At 36.4% G+C, this 17,448-nt stretch overlaps 1 protein-coding gene across 50 annotated transcripts in view; it reads left to right on the plus strand.

Annotated features, from left to right (window-relative positions):
* CLASP2 (cytoplasmic linker associated protein 2) overlaps positions 1–17,448 on the plus strand; it is a 217,789-nt gene that overhangs the window by 90,780 nt on the left and 109,561 nt on the right. For all 50 annotated transcript variants that reach the window (XM_077991295.1, XM_077991306.1, XM_077991296.1 and 47 more), the window contains 7 exons: positions 643–778; positions 8,226–8,296; positions 11,623–11,682; positions 12,751–12,828; positions 13,462–13,629; positions 16,046–16,101; positions 17,124–17,297. In XM_077991295.1, coding sequence (XP_077847421.1) covers positions 643–778; positions 8,226–8,296; positions 11,623–11,682; positions 12,751–12,828; positions 13,462–13,629; positions 16,046–16,101; positions 17,124–17,297 — 743 coding nt within the window. The remainder of the gene's footprint in view (positions 1–642; positions 779–8,225; positions 8,297–11,622; positions 11,683–12,750; positions 12,829–13,461; positions 13,630–16,045; positions 16,102–17,123; positions 17,298–17,448) is intronic.

A 17,448-nucleotide genomic window follows, 5' to 3' on the forward strand; every position in this document is an offset into this window, starting at 1 on the left:
TCATGCAATTAAAGGCTGATTTAGTTGTTTAACTACACAATTGGAAAGAGAAGTCAGATGTCCTAAAGATCACCCAATAAGATATGGTAGAGTTGTATTTTTGACTGCGGATTTGGAAATCCTACTCCAAAGAAGTAAGGGAGTATTTATGACTAAAAAAGGGGTGATTCTATTAATAGAAATAAAGAACATCTTGAGGAGCATTGATTTGAGTAAGATTTTGAACTTGTTTGTAAAAATATGCTGAATTTAAGATTGATAATGGATCATCAAAATGGAAGTATCTCCTGGATCAAGACCAAAGGTCAGAACCATCAGAGCTGATTATTTCACCTGATGTGTCCTTAAGAGTTAATAATTAAATTCTGAAATCAAATGGCTTCTCCAAGTGCTATTGCAAAGAGATGAGGAAAATGCCAGATTTCAACTTTGGACTTGCCAGTTAAACAATGGGGAAAAGAAGGAAATATGTAGTATCTAGGTTTCCCTATCTTTCTTCCATTTTTCTGCCATTCTGCCATTACAACTGATTAAAATACAAATTCCTAGGTTAATTCAGTAAAAGAGTATTTTAAAATTATATGGTTCTATCTATATTTAATGTTAAACTATTAAAAAAATACTTTTTGTCTTCCTTTGTAGCCACCTTTCAACAGTTTTGGGAAACAAGTTTGATCATGGCGCTGAAGCCATTGTACCTACACTTTTTAATCTTGTCCCCAATAGTGCAAAAGTCATGGCAACTTCTGGATGTGCAGCAATCAGATTTATCATTCGGGTAGGTTTGCTCTCTCCTTTTCCACTGCTGCCTCCTCCGCCTCCCTGGCTTTTTCTTTCTTCTTCTTCCCCCTTTTTCTCTCCTTTCCCCACCCCACTCCCCTCTCTCAGTGTACCTAAATAAGTCACTGAGTTTCTTTTTGAACCCCAAAGGCAAATCATTTTTGAATTATTTTTCTGATAGTAAAAGCCATAGATGGTCATTATAGAACTAGAGGATTGCAAAGTACACGTTTGTATATGGAATATAATACATACATACATGTACATATGAATACATATACGTATCTACAGTTACGTGTTACAGAAAATAATAAAAGGCAAATTTTTAATATAGTTATGTGCCATCTGACAAAGTTTCAGTCAATGATGGGCTGCATATGCAACAGTGGTCCCATAAGATTATAATATTATATTTTTACTGTATCTTTACTACTGTTGGATATGTTCAGGTACACAATACTTAGTATTGTGTTACTCTATCCTAGACTATTCAGTACAGTAATATTCAGTACAGTATTCAGTACAGTAATTCAGCTACAGATTTGTAGCCTAGGAGCAATAGGCTATAACATACAGCCTAGGTGTGGAGTAGGCTATACCATGTAGGTTTATGCAAGTACACTCTATGATGTTCATATTATGATGAAATCACCTAATGGATTTCTCTGAATGTATCCCGATCGTTAAGTTATGTATGACTGTATTTCTCTTCACTCATATCTTGAGGAAGTCCAAAAGAACAGAGTTGAAAAAACAAATCTCTCCCCTTGAATTCTATTCCTTTGTTACTAATCACTCTAGCAATTTAATGTGTACTTTTCCAAACTTCTATTCTGTGCCTTTACAAATGTATTTGCTACACATATAGAACATGTAAGTATATATAATATATTCTTTGACTTATTTATTTATTTATTTAGAGATAGAGTCTCACTCCGTCACCCAGGCAGGAGTTCAGTGGCGCGATCTCGGCTCACTGCAACCTCTGCCTCCCGGGTTCCCGCAGTTTTCCCACCTCAGCCTCCTGAGTAGTTGGGACTACAGGCACCCACCCCCATGCCCGGCTAATTTTTTTGTATTTTTGGTAGAAACAAGGTTTCACCACGTTGGCCCAGGCTGGTCTCAAACCCCTGGCCTCAAGTGATCCGCCTGCCTCAGCCTCCCAAAGTGTTGGGATTACAGGCGTGAGCCATCATGCCCAGCCTGTCTTCTTTTTAAACTTCATATACTTGGGTAGCATCCCTTATCCATATATGTAATTCTTTTTAATGTCTAAATTAGTCTTTTGTTAAGGATATATCATCAAATTATCCTTACCAGGCCGGGCACGGCAGCTCACGCCTGTAATTCCAGCACTTTGGAAGGCCGAGGCAGGCGGATCACCTGAGGTTGCCAATTCGAGACCAGCCTGACCATCACGGAGAAACCCCATCTTTACTAAAAATACAAAATTAGCCAGGCGTGGTGGCGCCTGCCTGTAATCCCAGCTACTCGGGAGGCTGAGGCAGGAGAATCGCTTGAACCTGGGAGGCAGAGGTTGTTGTGAGCCGAGATCATGCCATTGCACTCCAGCCTGGGCAACAAGAGTGAAACGCCATCTCAAAAAAAATAAATTAATTAAATAATCATAATAATAATTATCCTCACCATTCTTATTCTTGCAGTCTTCTTCCTGGAGTCCTTTTTCTCCATTCCTTTGCCAATATTGTCTTTTATCAGTATCTTTAGGGTTTTATAATTTAATAACCATTATTTCATATTATACTTTGCATCCCTAGTATTAGGGATGTTAGCTATTTTTTTCCTTCTATAATTCTATGGATTGCCAGTTTATACTCTGTGCATTTTTTCTCACTTATTTCTAAGACCTTTTTATATATCATAAGGATATTAATTCTGTGTTGTATATGTTGTGGTGTTTTCTACAGTCTGACATTTCTTCAAATATTATATAAGCTCTTTTGTTACATATCAGAATTTTAAATGTGTATGTATTGAGACTTGTTCATTTTGTGGGTTTTATTATAGTTAAGACAGCTTTCCCAATTTCACAGTTACATAAAAATGTTCAATCATTTAGAACTTCTGTAATTTTTTTCTTAGGTTTAGATCTAACTGGATTTAATTTTTGTGTGATTTATAGATTTCTAACTTGATGTTTCCCCCAATACAAAACCAGTTGACCTAGTAGCATGTGGTGAATTACAATGTAGCTTTTTCTTGAAATGGTGTTTTTTGTAATAAATTTTCATAAGTACGTAAGTCTGTTTCTTAAATGTATTTTCAGTTTCTTTAATCAGTTTGTCCTTTCCTGTTAAAAAAAATTAAGTTTATTCATAATATTACTTTCCCAGGAAGTGTTCTTTTTCACCATTTTCATATTTTAAATTAGAAAATGGTCCTTTTTTCCCATTTCAGGCTTTTTTTTTTTTTTTTTTTTTAAAGATTGTAGACAACCTTAATCCAGAACCTTTGTAACAATATCAGAAAGTATAGAGGCTGGGCACGGTGGCATATGCCTGTAATCCTAGCACTTTGGGAGGCTGAGGCAGGCGGATCACAAGGTCAGGAGTTCGAGACCAGCCAGGCCAATATGGCGAAACACCATCTTTACTAAAAATACAAAAAAGTTAGCCAGGCGTGGTGGTGCATGCCTATAATCCCAGCTACTCCGGAGGCTGAGGCAGGAGGATTGCTTGAACCTGGGAGGTGGAGGTTGCAGTGAGCCAAGATTGTGCCACTGCACTCCAGCCTGGGCGACAGAGCAAGACTCTATCTCAAAAAAAAAAACAAAGGAAGTATAGTAGGAATTATTGAAATGTTTGTTTTATCCCTTAATTGGGTGGGATCATATTTAACTTCAATTAAATAAGATTTTTAATGGGTTTCTGTGGATATAGTATATTAGATTATGGAAATTTCCTGCTGTTCACATTTTGCTAAATTTTGATCAGGAGTAGATGTTGAATTTTATCAGATAGCCCTTTAATATCTTTAGAAATGATTATCTTTGTTTTTTCATTTATTCATTATACATTCAAGAACTAAATTCTGCTCGGCCATTGTACATTAAGATACTGCTAGATTTGGTTGGCTAATGTTTAGTAAGATTTTGGCATTCATTTAAATGAGTAAGTATTTTGTGAATTTTTTTTCCTGTTTTGCATATTTTGTTAATATATTGTTCTGCTATTAGGGTTTAATGGTCTTTAAGATTATATAATAATATTTCCAATGTTTTAGACTCTGGGCATCTTGAATCTTTATTTTGAAATGTTGGTGATCCTCTCACCTCAGCTCCCAAGAAGCTGGGATTACAAGTGTGAGCTACTGCACCTAGCTGACTTTTTCTTATTAGAATGTTATGTATTCTTTTATATATATTTGACAGAGGCATTATTTGGGGTTCTTTATAAACATCTATTTATAGTTTCATTGGTTGTAGTGAGATTATTTAATTTTTCTAATTCTTTAGTTTCTTTTTTTTTTCCAACTTTTGGCTCATTTTATTTTTTTAGATTTTTGTGGTATATCTTTAGACAATTTGCATTGCTTTTTCTTTATTATTATAAGGCTTTGGGTTTTCTTCTGAGTTTGGCTTTGGCAGCATCTCGATTTAAATTTACCACATTTTATTTATGTTTTCAATCATTTGTAATTTCCATTTCAACTTCTTTGAATTGCATAATAATGTTTTCATTTTCAGATGGTGCTTTTGTTCTTACTGTCATTATTTTTGAATTTCATGACGTTCTGATCAGGGAATTTGGTTGTATGATTTATTCTTTGGTGAATACCTTGAAATTTTATTTGTGTTCCGTCATCAGTTTATATAGGTAGGCTGTTAGCATTTACAAATGTGGAATTCTTTGGCATAGAATCGAGTACTTTGTTCATCACTAAATCTAGCTTATGTTTTATTTACATTATTCAAGTTCTTTATGGTCTCATTTTTTTAAAAATCTACTTTATCTGGCAAATTCTGATTCTAATTTTGTCAGTTTCATTTTTCTAACTGTTCTTGATATATGTACTTTATGTATGGTCAAGGTTTTTTACTATTATCTTGAAATCGTATTTTTATAGTCTGCTTTCTGTTCACTGTGCTGCTTTTCTTTCCTTTTTTTTTTTTTTTTTTAATTTAGAAGTTCCTTATTGTCAAGAATAAAACCTTTGTTATGCTCGTCTCTGCCTTTTAAAAAGTATGCATTTTATTTCATTCATGCCATTTTTTCCCTTACCCATTGAATTAAATTTAACAAAGATATTTTCATTTTCAGCAACTGTAATTAACTGTAGTTTTTTACTACTTTTATTTCTGACCCACTTACTGTTATACTCTCGCTTCCCTTTTTTTAATTGATTCTGGGTCATTCTTGTTTGGCTTTAGTGTTTTCTCACTTTTCATATATGTTTTTATCTTTGTATATTTTGATTTGTCTTTTCCTTGCCAATTTAGAATATGGGGACTAAAAATTTGACCGTTGATCTTCAGGTTCACTTTCCTTTTCTTTCACAAATTTTGTTGTTGTTGTTATGGAGTCTCGCTCTGTTACTCGGGGGAATTCAGTGGCGCCATCTCCACTCACTGCAACCTCTCCCAGATCAAGCTATTCTTCTGCCTCAGCCTCCCAAGTAGCTGGCTTTTCAGGCACCTACCATCACGCCTGGCTAATTTTTGTATTTTTAGTAGAGGTGAGGTTTCACTATGTTGGTCAGGCTGGTCTCAAACTCCTGACCTCATGGCTCACGCCTGTAATCCCAGCACTTTGGGAAAGCGAGGCGATCCGCTTGCCTTGGCCTTCCAAAGTGTTGGGATCACAGGCATGAGCCACCATGCCCAGCCCATTTTCTTAACTTTTTATTGTTGCCTCTAAAAATGAGACTGTTTGATTATTTTATAGCAAAACAACCACCACGACGACCAAACAACCTTTAGGAAGTTTTATAAGGCAGTCCCTTTGTGTGAAGAGTTTCCCCACAGCAGGTCTAGGAGTTGATCGTCTTTCATTAATACTATTCTTAATACAGTGGACAAGGATTTTGGACTGAAATTGGTTATCTTAAATTTATGTTAATTTTCATGGATCTTTTCTTTATTTAGTACTTCTGTCTTATTGGCTCAGATCTTTTCCTGCTGTTACTTTTGTTACACAAATTCTGAAATCCTCAATGTCATTTATCATTTTTTGAATAACTTTTTGTCTCTTTGTCTTACAGCTGTGTGTATTTTCAGGAAAAATTCCTTTAAATTCTACTTATTTGAAAGTACCCATTTTCTAATTCTCAGGCTTTACTCTTTATACTTTGTTTTCAAATTGCTCATTTTTCATGTTATTATAGTAGCCTATCATCTCACCAATAAAACAATAATTTTTAAATATTACCTCCTGTTTTTGTTTTATTTCCTAAGAGTACTTCCTTAGATTGCTGTATTTAATTTCTAATTCTCTTTTTAATTTTAGAGAGGCTTTTTTTCCTGTTGTCAACTTGTATTAATAAAGTGTAAATTGTTCTTAGTGTTTGATTGAATGCTTCATCTGTAATTGATTTGAGGTAAATTTTTACTTTCCTTTGGTACAACTCCCCCTGGATATGATGTAGCAGTAGTTAGGTTAGTTTATCTCTCCATCCTTGCCACTGTCATGGATGTGATTAACCCATCTTTAGGATTTCAGAGAGGTTAGAAGAAAAAGAGAGGAGTGTGGTGGGTAAGACCTCCTTTATAGTTGTTGTAGCTAGGGGATCTCCATGGGTTTTACCTCCACAGTAATATTTGGGAAATGGGCTCTTGTGGATGCTGTAGGGAGCAGGTCCACAGAGTCCTTCCATGCTGAATTGAACAGTTGACTAACAGGCATGTCAGCACACTTTCTTGAATTATTCTCATCTTCAACAGCTTCAAGCCTATAGATGGTTTCTCTCTGTAGTGGCTGAAAAAACATTTTTCCTTTTATTTTGGTTGAGTTAGCTGTGGCAAACACTGATGTGCCATATACACTTTCCTTCAATGAAAGACTTGTTTCCCCAATGCTAGGAGAACTGTTAGTAGACAGCCTTCAGCTGCCAGTCTCCTAAAGGATTATTTCAGCTAGAGAGCTGCCTTTCCCAAGGTCTTGCGCCTTCCCAGTATTGCCCGTATCCAATAACTGATTGATGTGAAAGTATAAAGGTTTGGCTGTCTTGGACCAATTCAAGAGTATTCTGAGGGACTGTTTCAGTTCTAGAGCTTCGTAATGGCTTTGGGCAAAGATAGCCTTGGGCCATGTCACAGTTTGATTTCTTCCTCTGCCTGCTCCACTCCTGCTTCCTTCTCCCATCCACAGGTGGTAATCCCAAGGGCACTTAACAAAAAATTAATATGTAATGGATGTACATATTTTGGGGGTATATGTGATATTTTAATGCATTCATATGTGTAGATGTCCAATTAGGGTAACAGGGAATTAATCACCTTAAATATTTATCTTTATGCTAGGAACATTCTAATTATTATCTTTCAGCTAATTTGAAGTGTACAATAGATTGTTGTTAACCATGGTCAACCTACTGATCTGTTGAACACTAGATCTTATTTGTTCTAACTGTATACCTATTAATCAGTCCCTTTTCCCTCCCTCCTCCCTGCTATCCTTCCTAGCCTCTGATCATGACTAACTTATTCTCTATCTTCATGAGATCCACTTTTGTTTATCTCCCACATGAGTGAGAACATGTGATATTTGTCTTTCAAGGGCACTTCCTAATACATATCCTGCATGCTAAACTCCATCTCATAGCCTGCTTCCTAGATAACCCAGCCTGTACCATTAGCTCAGAAGGAATACAAGAGATTTAAGGAATTAAATATGTATGCTTGTGTTAATGTCTATTATGAACTTGTTAGTGTTGGCTTCACTAAAGAAGGGTATAAGAATTAATAATAGAAATCAGAAGATTATGTCTTTGTGGAACTTCTACTTGAATTCTAGAGAGAGATGATTCAGCCAGAATGAAGTGAAAGTTCTATTAAGACCACCATTTCAAAGTGGATTCCCAATAGTTAGGGAAATAGATTCACTCGACTACCTGCTTTGATGACGTTGCAATTATGATTTTTTACCAGCAGTAGCCATAATACTTCAGAAAATGTGGCCAGTACATGCCCAGTCTCTTTTAGTGCTCCCTCTCCCCCAGAATTATATTGTCCTAACAGTTCTTTGCAGTTACACAGTTAACTTTTCTTTGTTAGGTCATATTATATCCACACCTGTCCTTTTGAAACTGTATCATCATGACATTATGTTAATTCAGGAAAACGTTTCCAAACTGGTCTTAATTTCTTTCAAATCTAATACCTGGTCTTTTTGTCCTCTGTAACTAAATACTTGAATGTAAGGCAAATAGAAGAAAGGACCACTTGAAGTGTGTAGTATTTTCAACCTTTTCTAAAACATCTTTTTCAGCATACTCATGTACCCAGACTTATACCTTTAATAACAAGCAATTGCACATCAAAATCAGTTCCCGTGAGGAGGTAAGTTTAATTTTTGTTGTTGTTGTTGTTAGTATAGCGCTGATACTGCATTGTTTAATTATTGGTCTGGTGCAAGAATTGGTCATTAATTTCTTGCCTTCCAGAAAACCATAAAAAAAAATTTTTTTAAATCATATCTCATGTAAGGGAAAAGGGATGAAGTGATTATTATAACCACCCACTTTTCTTATTTTATCATATGAAGCTTTGGTTTATTTGGGCTACTGGTTGCCTTGGTTTTCAGAGAACAAGGAATACAGAGTCAGGTCTGGGCTAGAGTCCTACAACTGCCATTGACTGTTCTACCTTAGGCAATTATTTAACTGCTCTGAACCTTAGTCCCTGCATAGGTTAGTAGAGCTAATAATGTCAAACCCATAGAACATAAGGATTAAATGAGATACATACTAGTAGAATATAGCCGGTGTTTGGAACAGAGTATATAGCCCTATCAGGTCTTTCAGTTAGTGTCTGCCTCTGTCTCTGGTTTCTACAATTTTTAATGTCACACCTGTCAACCTAAATAACAGAGAGGTTCTCTGAAAGAAAATGATATTAGTATTTATGCAGGAATGAGCATTGCAGTGGTAATATGCATACAATAGCAAACTATGTGCATATTCAGGGATGTAAAGGAAAACAAAGGTTTTTAAAGGAAAAATGAGGAAGATTACATAATCATTTTGAGGTAGTTATCCCGGGCTACAAGGATCAGTAACAAGGGTGATGCCAACTTGAGGCTGGACAGGCAGTTGCTGGGTAGATGTCCTTGTAGAATTTTTGTTTGTTTTTTGTAAGGTTGCGATAGCCTTTGTGCAGGTTGTGTTTTTTTGGAGTCTTTTGTGATAGCTCTTGTTATCAGTCATTTATTCATGAGAACTCTCCCTTAATGGCCTTCCTCAGCTCTATTTGTCAATTTTGTGTGTGTGTGTGTGTGTGTGTGTTGTAACACAAGTGACTTCATTTTGATTCTGACAACTTTCACACCACTATTGCCAACAATAAAGTTAGGAAAAACAGATTTGTACATTTGATGTTTAAGAAGATTGTAAAGAACTCTACCTTTTTAAATTAGATAACTATATTTAATTAAATACTGTGTTAGGAAGAAGCTGAATAAGACATTGTTATTTTAAGTGGTTCAAACTTTTGACAACAATTGTTCAGTCATCTGTCTTATGTCAGGGGTCAGCAAACAACAGCTTGCAGGTAAAATGTGGCCAACAGTCTGGTTTTGTACAGCCTACATGCTAAGGGTGTTTTTTACATTGTTAAAGGGTGATTTAAAAGGTAGGGGATGAGAGGTAAAGAATATGAGACAGAGACTGTATGTGGTCCACAAAGCTTAAAATATTTACTGTCCAGCCCTTTACAGAACAGTTTAACTGACCCTTGTCTTACATTGAGGAAAATGGTAGTTGGAGAAATAAGAATGTGACAGAAGACAAAATCAGAAGATGTGTCATAGACTTGCCTTAAAAATGGTGAGCAATCCATTAACTATAGGGAGAGTGAGTGGAGTACAACCTAAGCAGAAATGTAAAGCTATGCCATATGCTACAGAGCCATCAGATAGGCCCCTGAGGCCAGAACATATGACAAATGGAAGGTTTCAGTGGGAAAAGAACCTGGTTGGGGGGAGTAGGTTGAGATCATAGTGTGGAGGGCTTTGAAAGTTATGAAGAGGAATTTTGACATTATTTCATAGATAGTAGGAATCTTTGACAGTTGTAGATTTTTGGTGAGGAGGTGATGTCCAAGGCTAATTTTTATTCCAGCTATGAAAGTGATTGAAAAGAAACTGAAAAGGATTGTTTAATTAGGTAGGAGTTGTTATAATTCATGGAAGAGAAGGGCAGAGTCTGAACTAGAACTGTGTGGAACTGTGTTGATAATTGAAGGTTTTTTTAATTAACAAATTCAAAACATATTTCATGTGTAGAAATGAGACTTGGTAATTTTGAATATAGATAAGGAGAGTGGTGTCAAGTGCTTCAGACTGTGAGCTCTAGAGTCAGAATGCCAGGGTTTAAGTCCTAGCTCTATCACTTCGAGCAAGTTAATTTAACCTCCCCATTTCTCATTGCCTAATCTGTAGTATATGAGCTAAAAGAGTAGATTTGAAAGGGTACGAATTAATTCGTTGTTTTCTGTGTAGTGTTTGAGTTGACATTCACTGCCTATGTGGAGACATACATAAACTAGTTGGAACTTTGACAGCTGAAGTGACATACCAATGCTGGAGATACAGGACTAGATGTGGTAATTATATCTCGTAGGCAGAACTAAGAGTACAGATTATGTTGCCTCAATAAAAAGACTGTAAAAAGATAATTTTTGGGCAAATACTGGTACCAACCAGGTGAGCATCTGTTTAAGGGAAAGTGGAAGAAAAAGTGTTAATAAAGGAAGAAATACAAGTCAAAGCTGTGTCATCAAGTGCCAAGGAAGGAGAGGAGCTCAAGTATGAGACAGTTGAAGAAACTGAGAAACAGAGGACTTAGGAGAAAATGTACACAAACTTTATGTAAAGTCATATACATACATATGTAAGGAAACAGTGTAAAAATGAAAGATCCAGATTATTGTGGCTTTCTTGATCACTATTGTATATCTTCACTGTCAAGTGCATAGATGTTTAATAAATATTTTTAAATTAATAAATGAAACTTGTTACATTTTATTTATTTATTTTTGAGACAGTTTCTCACTCTGTTGCCCAGGCTGGAGTACAGTGGTGGGATCTCCGCCTCCCAGGTTCAAGCGATTCTCTTGCCTCCACCTCTCAAGTAGCTGAGAGTACAGGAGTACACCACCATACCCAGCTAATTTTTGTATTTTTAATAGAGACAAGGCTTCACCATGTTGGCCAGGCTGGTCTCGAACTCCTGACCTCTAGTGAACCACCCACCTCAGCCTTCCAAAGTGCTGAGATTATAGGCATGAACCACCGCATCCAGCCTTAAGTTTTATATTTGACAAACATTTTAAGTTAAAATTATGGGGAACTCTTAAAGTCTTTTTGAACTGTTTAGCATAGCAGTAATTAGATCCTGAGTAAGTTAGGTATTCACAGCTACTTGGGAGGCCGAGACAAGAGAATCACTTGAACCTTGGAGGCGGAGGTTGCAGTGAGCTGAGATTGCGCCATTGCACTCCAGCCTAGGCAACAAGAGTGAAACTCCATCTCAAAAAAAAAAAAAAAAGAGAGATCTAAAATCATGTCTTATGCTTTAATTTAGGGGACAAAGTGTAGTAGTATCAAAGAAAGTGTTAATGTATTTCTCAGTACAACATTTAGTTATCATTTAACTTTTATTTTTCAGACGTTCATTTGAATTTTTAGATTTATTGTTGCAAGAGTGGCAGACTCATTCGTTGGAAAGGTACGCATTCCCTCTTCCTTCCTCCCACTTCCCTCCCCATTGTCACCAGTTTGTTAGAAGTTGATGGTATTGGTTTTACATTATTTCTCATTTTGCTTCGAAGGTTATTTGTACTGGTTTTCCTTTAAAGCTGTGGTGGTGTTGTGCCCCTCTTACTCATTACAACTATGAATAGTATGATTTTCTTCTTTGTGAGATGGGTAAGGGTTTCTCAAATAGAATGGGTTATATAAGATACTCCAAGTTGAGTTGGGCAAAAGTTTAAAAATGTATCTCTAGTCATATGATATAAGTTTCCTAAGTGTAATCAATCATGTAATGAATGATTTAAGATGGAAGGAACCTCCTTTCAGAGGAAAGAGATTTTTAAGAAGAGGTATTTGTTGGGAAGTTTCTCCACACCAGCTGTTAGATGTCATTGATCAGGTATATACTGGGCAATGTCTAGTGTAACTCTGAAATGAAGGAGAGGAAAATGTGGGCAGCTGATTGGTTGCTGGCTATTTGCATGGCTATATTTCTTATTAGCTTCAAGTTTGAAGCTTGGAAGATACTGTATTTACCTTGAGTATATGGCTGGTTTTTCATTTTCATGAAAATTCTTGAATTCTTAAGGCTCATTTTTTAAAAATAGAATTTGTTCAAGTTTTCTTTGCGTTCTTCTGTGGCAGCTACTATTCAAATTTGGTCAGATCACAACTGATCACACTTAGCAAATCATTTCTACAGTGGTAGATTAGTGAGGAACCACACAGAAGATTCTTTTTTCTCTAATTTATTAAAAATTAAAAATTTAGGTACTATATATACTATCTGAATTCCATATAAAAATAATTACTTTTAGATTTACAGTAATTGGATTGTCAGAAGGAAGCCATACATTAATAAAACATATGGGACAGATAATTCGAAAATCTTATGGTCTTAGATTTATTATTGTGTACTAATTAATTTTTATTTACCTCGCCTACCCATTTGTAATTAATATGCAACATATAAGCAGTAAGTACCATTTGTGGTGAAACATACAGCTTTATCATAACTCTAAAAATGTATTTTATTTTATAGACATGCAGCCGTCTTGGTTGAAACTATTAAAAAGGGAATTCATGATGCTGATGCTGAGGCCAGAGTGGAGGCAAGAAAGTAAGTCGGTATAGTATATTTTTGTGACAGTTTAATCTTTTTTTAAAAAAACAAAAACAAAATGTATTGGGAGAATGAAAATATCAGAAGTGTCCAAGTATTTTACTTGACTAGCCCTCCAGTAAAATTAAGAATGTTTTTTCTCCACTACATCTGTGCTAGACATCTAACAGCCTCCTACATATTGCCACTGACGTATAATCATCAGTATTCTTTTTTTGTCATAACCTATTCACTTTCATCATGCATAAAAAGAACTGTCATTTATCGTTTGTATTGTATACCTGATATTGTTTGAGGTACTTGTTATATATTATTTTCTAATCCTTAGACTGATCCTCCAAAGATAGTGTTATCTCCATAGACGGCAACTGAAATTTGGACACTTAGGGGTTTACCCAAGGCCACACAAACCATAAGTGGCACAGCAGGTTTTGGACTGAGATCTGCTTTTCTCAACAGCCTTCAGTCTTTCCACTGGAACTTGTTCAATTTAGAAAGCGTTCACCTGATACATAGCAGATAATGCTGAAAACCAGTAGGCTTACCTTCATCCTTCTTGAATGTACATGTTACTGTTAATGTCTAATTATGTAAAGCTGTTACTTCATCTGCTTTTCTTTTTTTTAACAGGACATATATGGGTCTTAGAAACCACTTTCCTGGTGAAGCTGAAACATTATATAATTCCCTTGAGCCATCTTATCAGAAGAGTCTTCAAACTTATTTAAAGAGTTCTGGCAGTGTAGCATCTCTTCCACAATCAGACAGGTCCTCATCCAGCTCACAGGAAAGTCTCAAGTAAGGTCATATAAATGATGATTACTAGTCTCTTCCTCTCCTCAACTCCCTAAAGTTTCATAAGTTGGATACTTGAATATCTGTTTGCTTTCACCTAAAGCCTTGAAAGAATGATAACTCTAATATACTTATTTATTTTGGTCTGCTGTTTCCAGAGTTGGATAGCTTGCCAGCATAATTCCTTCTCTTTGGATAAAGAGTTCTATGATTCATATTTTGCTTCAATATGTTTATGTCTGTAAAAGTCTGGGAAGTACTACATTTTTTTTAATACCACAAAAATAGTACTTATAATAAATAACCCATTTAATGGAGGAATTGTAATGGAGATTCAGAAGTTATCTTGAGAATTCTACAACACTATGTGACTGGTAAAAAAAAAAAAAAAAAAAAAAACTCTACTACTTTCCTTCCTAACCTCTGACACAGCTTAAAAATTCAGGAAATCCCTCAAGGGACAACATTATCTAGTATCTGACTTAGTTCTCTGCAACTCCATTCTCATCTTGATGTTGACTACCTCAAATCCTTACTGCGTTAGCAACCGTAACCCTGTTTTCTGTCTCTCTGGCCCTATGAGATTGCTGAAATTCCTGATGCCTTCTCTACTTCCTAGCACTGGCCCTGTCCATCTTCGTGACCTCTTGCCCTGTGCCATGTATCTGCAGATTTCCCCCAGGGAAGAGCAGCTCAGAGAATGTCAGCCTAATTAGGCCAGACATGGTAGCTCATGCCTGTAATCCCAGCACTTTGGGAGGCCAAGGCGAGCGGATCACCTGAGGTCAGGAGTTCGAGACTAGCCTGGCCAACATGGGGAAACCCCATCTCTACTAAAAATTAGCCAGACATGGTGGCGGGTGCCTATAATCCCAGCTACTCAGGAGGCTGAGGCAGGAGAATTGCTTGAACCCAGGAGGCGGAGGTTGCAGTGAGCTGAGATCGTGCCATTACACTCCAGCCTTGGCAACAGAGCAAGACTCTGTCTCCAGAAATCCTCTCTGTAATTTTTTTCTTTTGGGGATCTTGACCCCCACAAAGATTGCTGGTTGCCTTGGCAACTCTGATGCAGAACTGGGACCAGGGGGAGGCAAGGGGGCACCTAGGGTACAGAATTTAAGCAGGCACTCACTGGGTCATTCAAATACTGTACTGAAGTTCAGTTTCTTGTAGGTTTTCAGAATAAAAGTAGATACAATCTGATTTCAAAAATAATTGTTGTAGGAATAATGACCTATCTAAACTTTTATTTAAATTTCTGTTTAAACTTCTGTTTAAATTTGTGATAAGTTCATCATCTGAAATGAGCTGTCTTTGTTGCTTTTGTTCTCTTTTTATTAACTATGCTCAAACTTTAAAGTATACACGAATCACCTGAAGATCTTGTTAAAATCTGGAATCTGATTCAATAATTTTGGGGTGGGGCCTGAAATTTTTCATTTTTTGCAAGCTTCTAGGTGATGCTAAATGCTGTTTGTTCATGGACCATATTTTGAGTACAAAGGATCTAAAGGAAGATATTTTATATTGCTCTAATATAACATTTTTAAACATAAACAACTTTAGATTCTGTGAACCTTAAAGTGATCTGTCTCAATCTAAGAGAACAACAATTTTAGGAGACACTTACAAAAATAATATAATGTTAGCTTAAACATTACACGGACATTACAACCTTACAACTTAGGTGAGAGAGGCTTTGGTTATGCTGAGTTGCCTATGTGCTAGTGATAACACTACCCCTTTCTTCTTCTAAGTAAAATATCTCAGGATACAAGTGAATAATAATAGTACTGTTATTGAGTTCTCTTTGGTGGTCACCATGATGTGTGTTGAGGAGCAGAGTGAACAAAGGCAACCTGATCTCTATCTCTGTAGAGCTTACAGTCTTTATTCACTGCCAGTATTTTATCTTTGCTTCATAGCTAATTGAGACACCATTGATATATGATGATTGGGAGGAACTGTTCTAATGCGATTTGTAAAAGGAGAGTTAAAATTAGAAGTACCAGCTAGGCATGGTGGTTCACACATATAATTCCAGCACTTTAGGAGGCTGAGGTAGGAGGATCACACTTGAGCTCAGGAGTTTGAGACCAGCCTGGGAAACATAGGGAAACCCGATCTCTGTTAAAAATGTAAAAATTAGCCATGCTTGGTGGCATGCACCTGCAGTCCCAGTAAACTTGAGAGGTTGAGGTGGGATGATCACTTGAGTTGGGGAGGTCAAGACTGCAGTGAGCCATGATTGTGGCACTACACTTTAGCCTGGGTGACACAGCAAGGCTTTGTCTCAGAAAAATAAAAATAAAAAAGAAATACTTCTCAACTTTCCACAAAATTCAGTAGTATTTTATTGGTTTTTATCAGAGGAATGTTAAATTGTCTTCTTACTAAAAGCATTTTTTATACCTTGCAGTCGCCCTTTTTCTTCCAAATGGTCTACAGCAAATCCATCAACTGTGGCTGGAAGAGGTAATTTTCTCTTTAAGTAAGAGTTATAACCTATTTTATCTTTAAAACAGTAGCTTTCAAACTCTTTTGATGTGCTCCATAGTGAGAAGATCATTTTACATGGTAATCCGGTACCACACATAATGAACTTTACCTGTATATGTATACATGTATACATACATAATATAACCCAAAGTTGCAGGAAGCCATACTTTCTCTTACTTGTGATGCAGTCTGCTTTCAGTTGTTTCATTTCTTCATAATGGCTTCTCATGATGCACTCAGTTGATTTTACAGCTTATTAATGGGTCATAACTCACAGTTTATAAAACTCCTGACCAGACTGGCCAACGTGGGGAAACCCCATCTCTACTAAAAACACAAAAATTAGCCGGACATGGTGGCACAATCCCAGCTACTCAGGAGGCTGAGGCAGGAGAATCGCTTGAACCCAGGAGGTGGAGGTTGCAGTGAGTCGAGATCGCACCACTGCACTCCAGCCTGGGTGACAGAGCGAGACTCCATCTCAAAAAATAAATAAATAAATAAAAATAAAAAACTGAAAATCTAAAGACCAGAAATTGAATGACTTAATTTGCATTTCCACAGAGTGGCAGAACCTCCATTAATTTTTTAATATCTCTACTCCTGGACTAGTTTTTCTTGTATTTTTCTTATAGTAAAAAATGATACTGCTGCCTTCTATTTATCTTGTATAGTGCTTCCTTTGCATAAATCAGTCCTAAACATAATCTCTTCATCCACAAGACAGTCCTGTGAATTTTATAGTCAGAATGTTATCATTTTTCCCATTTTAAAGGAGAGGAATAAGGCAGAGAAATATTGAGAAAATTGCTGAAGACTTAGTTGTGATTGAAACTGAGGCATTCTAACTTTAAAATACTTAATAGTACTGTCCATTTGGCCACTGCCTTTTTGTTGACCATTTGTCTTCAGATTAACTCATGGTGGTCAGGTTTATATAATTTTCATGTTTTCAGTGATTTAAATGATACAGGTTACCTTTGCTTTGTCTTTCATAGTATCAGCAGGCAGCAGCAAAGCTAGTTCCCTTCCAGGAAGTCTGCAGCGTTCACGAAGTGACATTGATGTGAATGCTGCTGCTGGTGCCAAAGCACATCATGCTGCTGGACAGTCTGTGCGAAACGGGCGCTTAGGTGCAGGTGCCCTGAATCCAGGTTCCTATGCATCACTAGGTAAGACAACTGATTATGGAAAATTGTACCATGTTCTCTCCCTGATCTCTGTGAAGACAAGTTCATATACCTTAATCATTTCTATTCATTCTTATTATTTAAGGATAGTCCATATGTTTAAATATAATTCTGTATTGGGGACATGCTTCTG

This window comes from Macaca mulatta, chromosome 2, assembly GCF_049350105.2.
Source record: "Macaca mulatta isolate MMU2019108-1 chromosome 2, T2T-MMU8v2.0, whole genome shotgun sequence".
NCBI lineage: Eukaryota > Metazoa > Chordata > Mammalia > Primates > Cercopithecidae > Macaca > Macaca mulatta.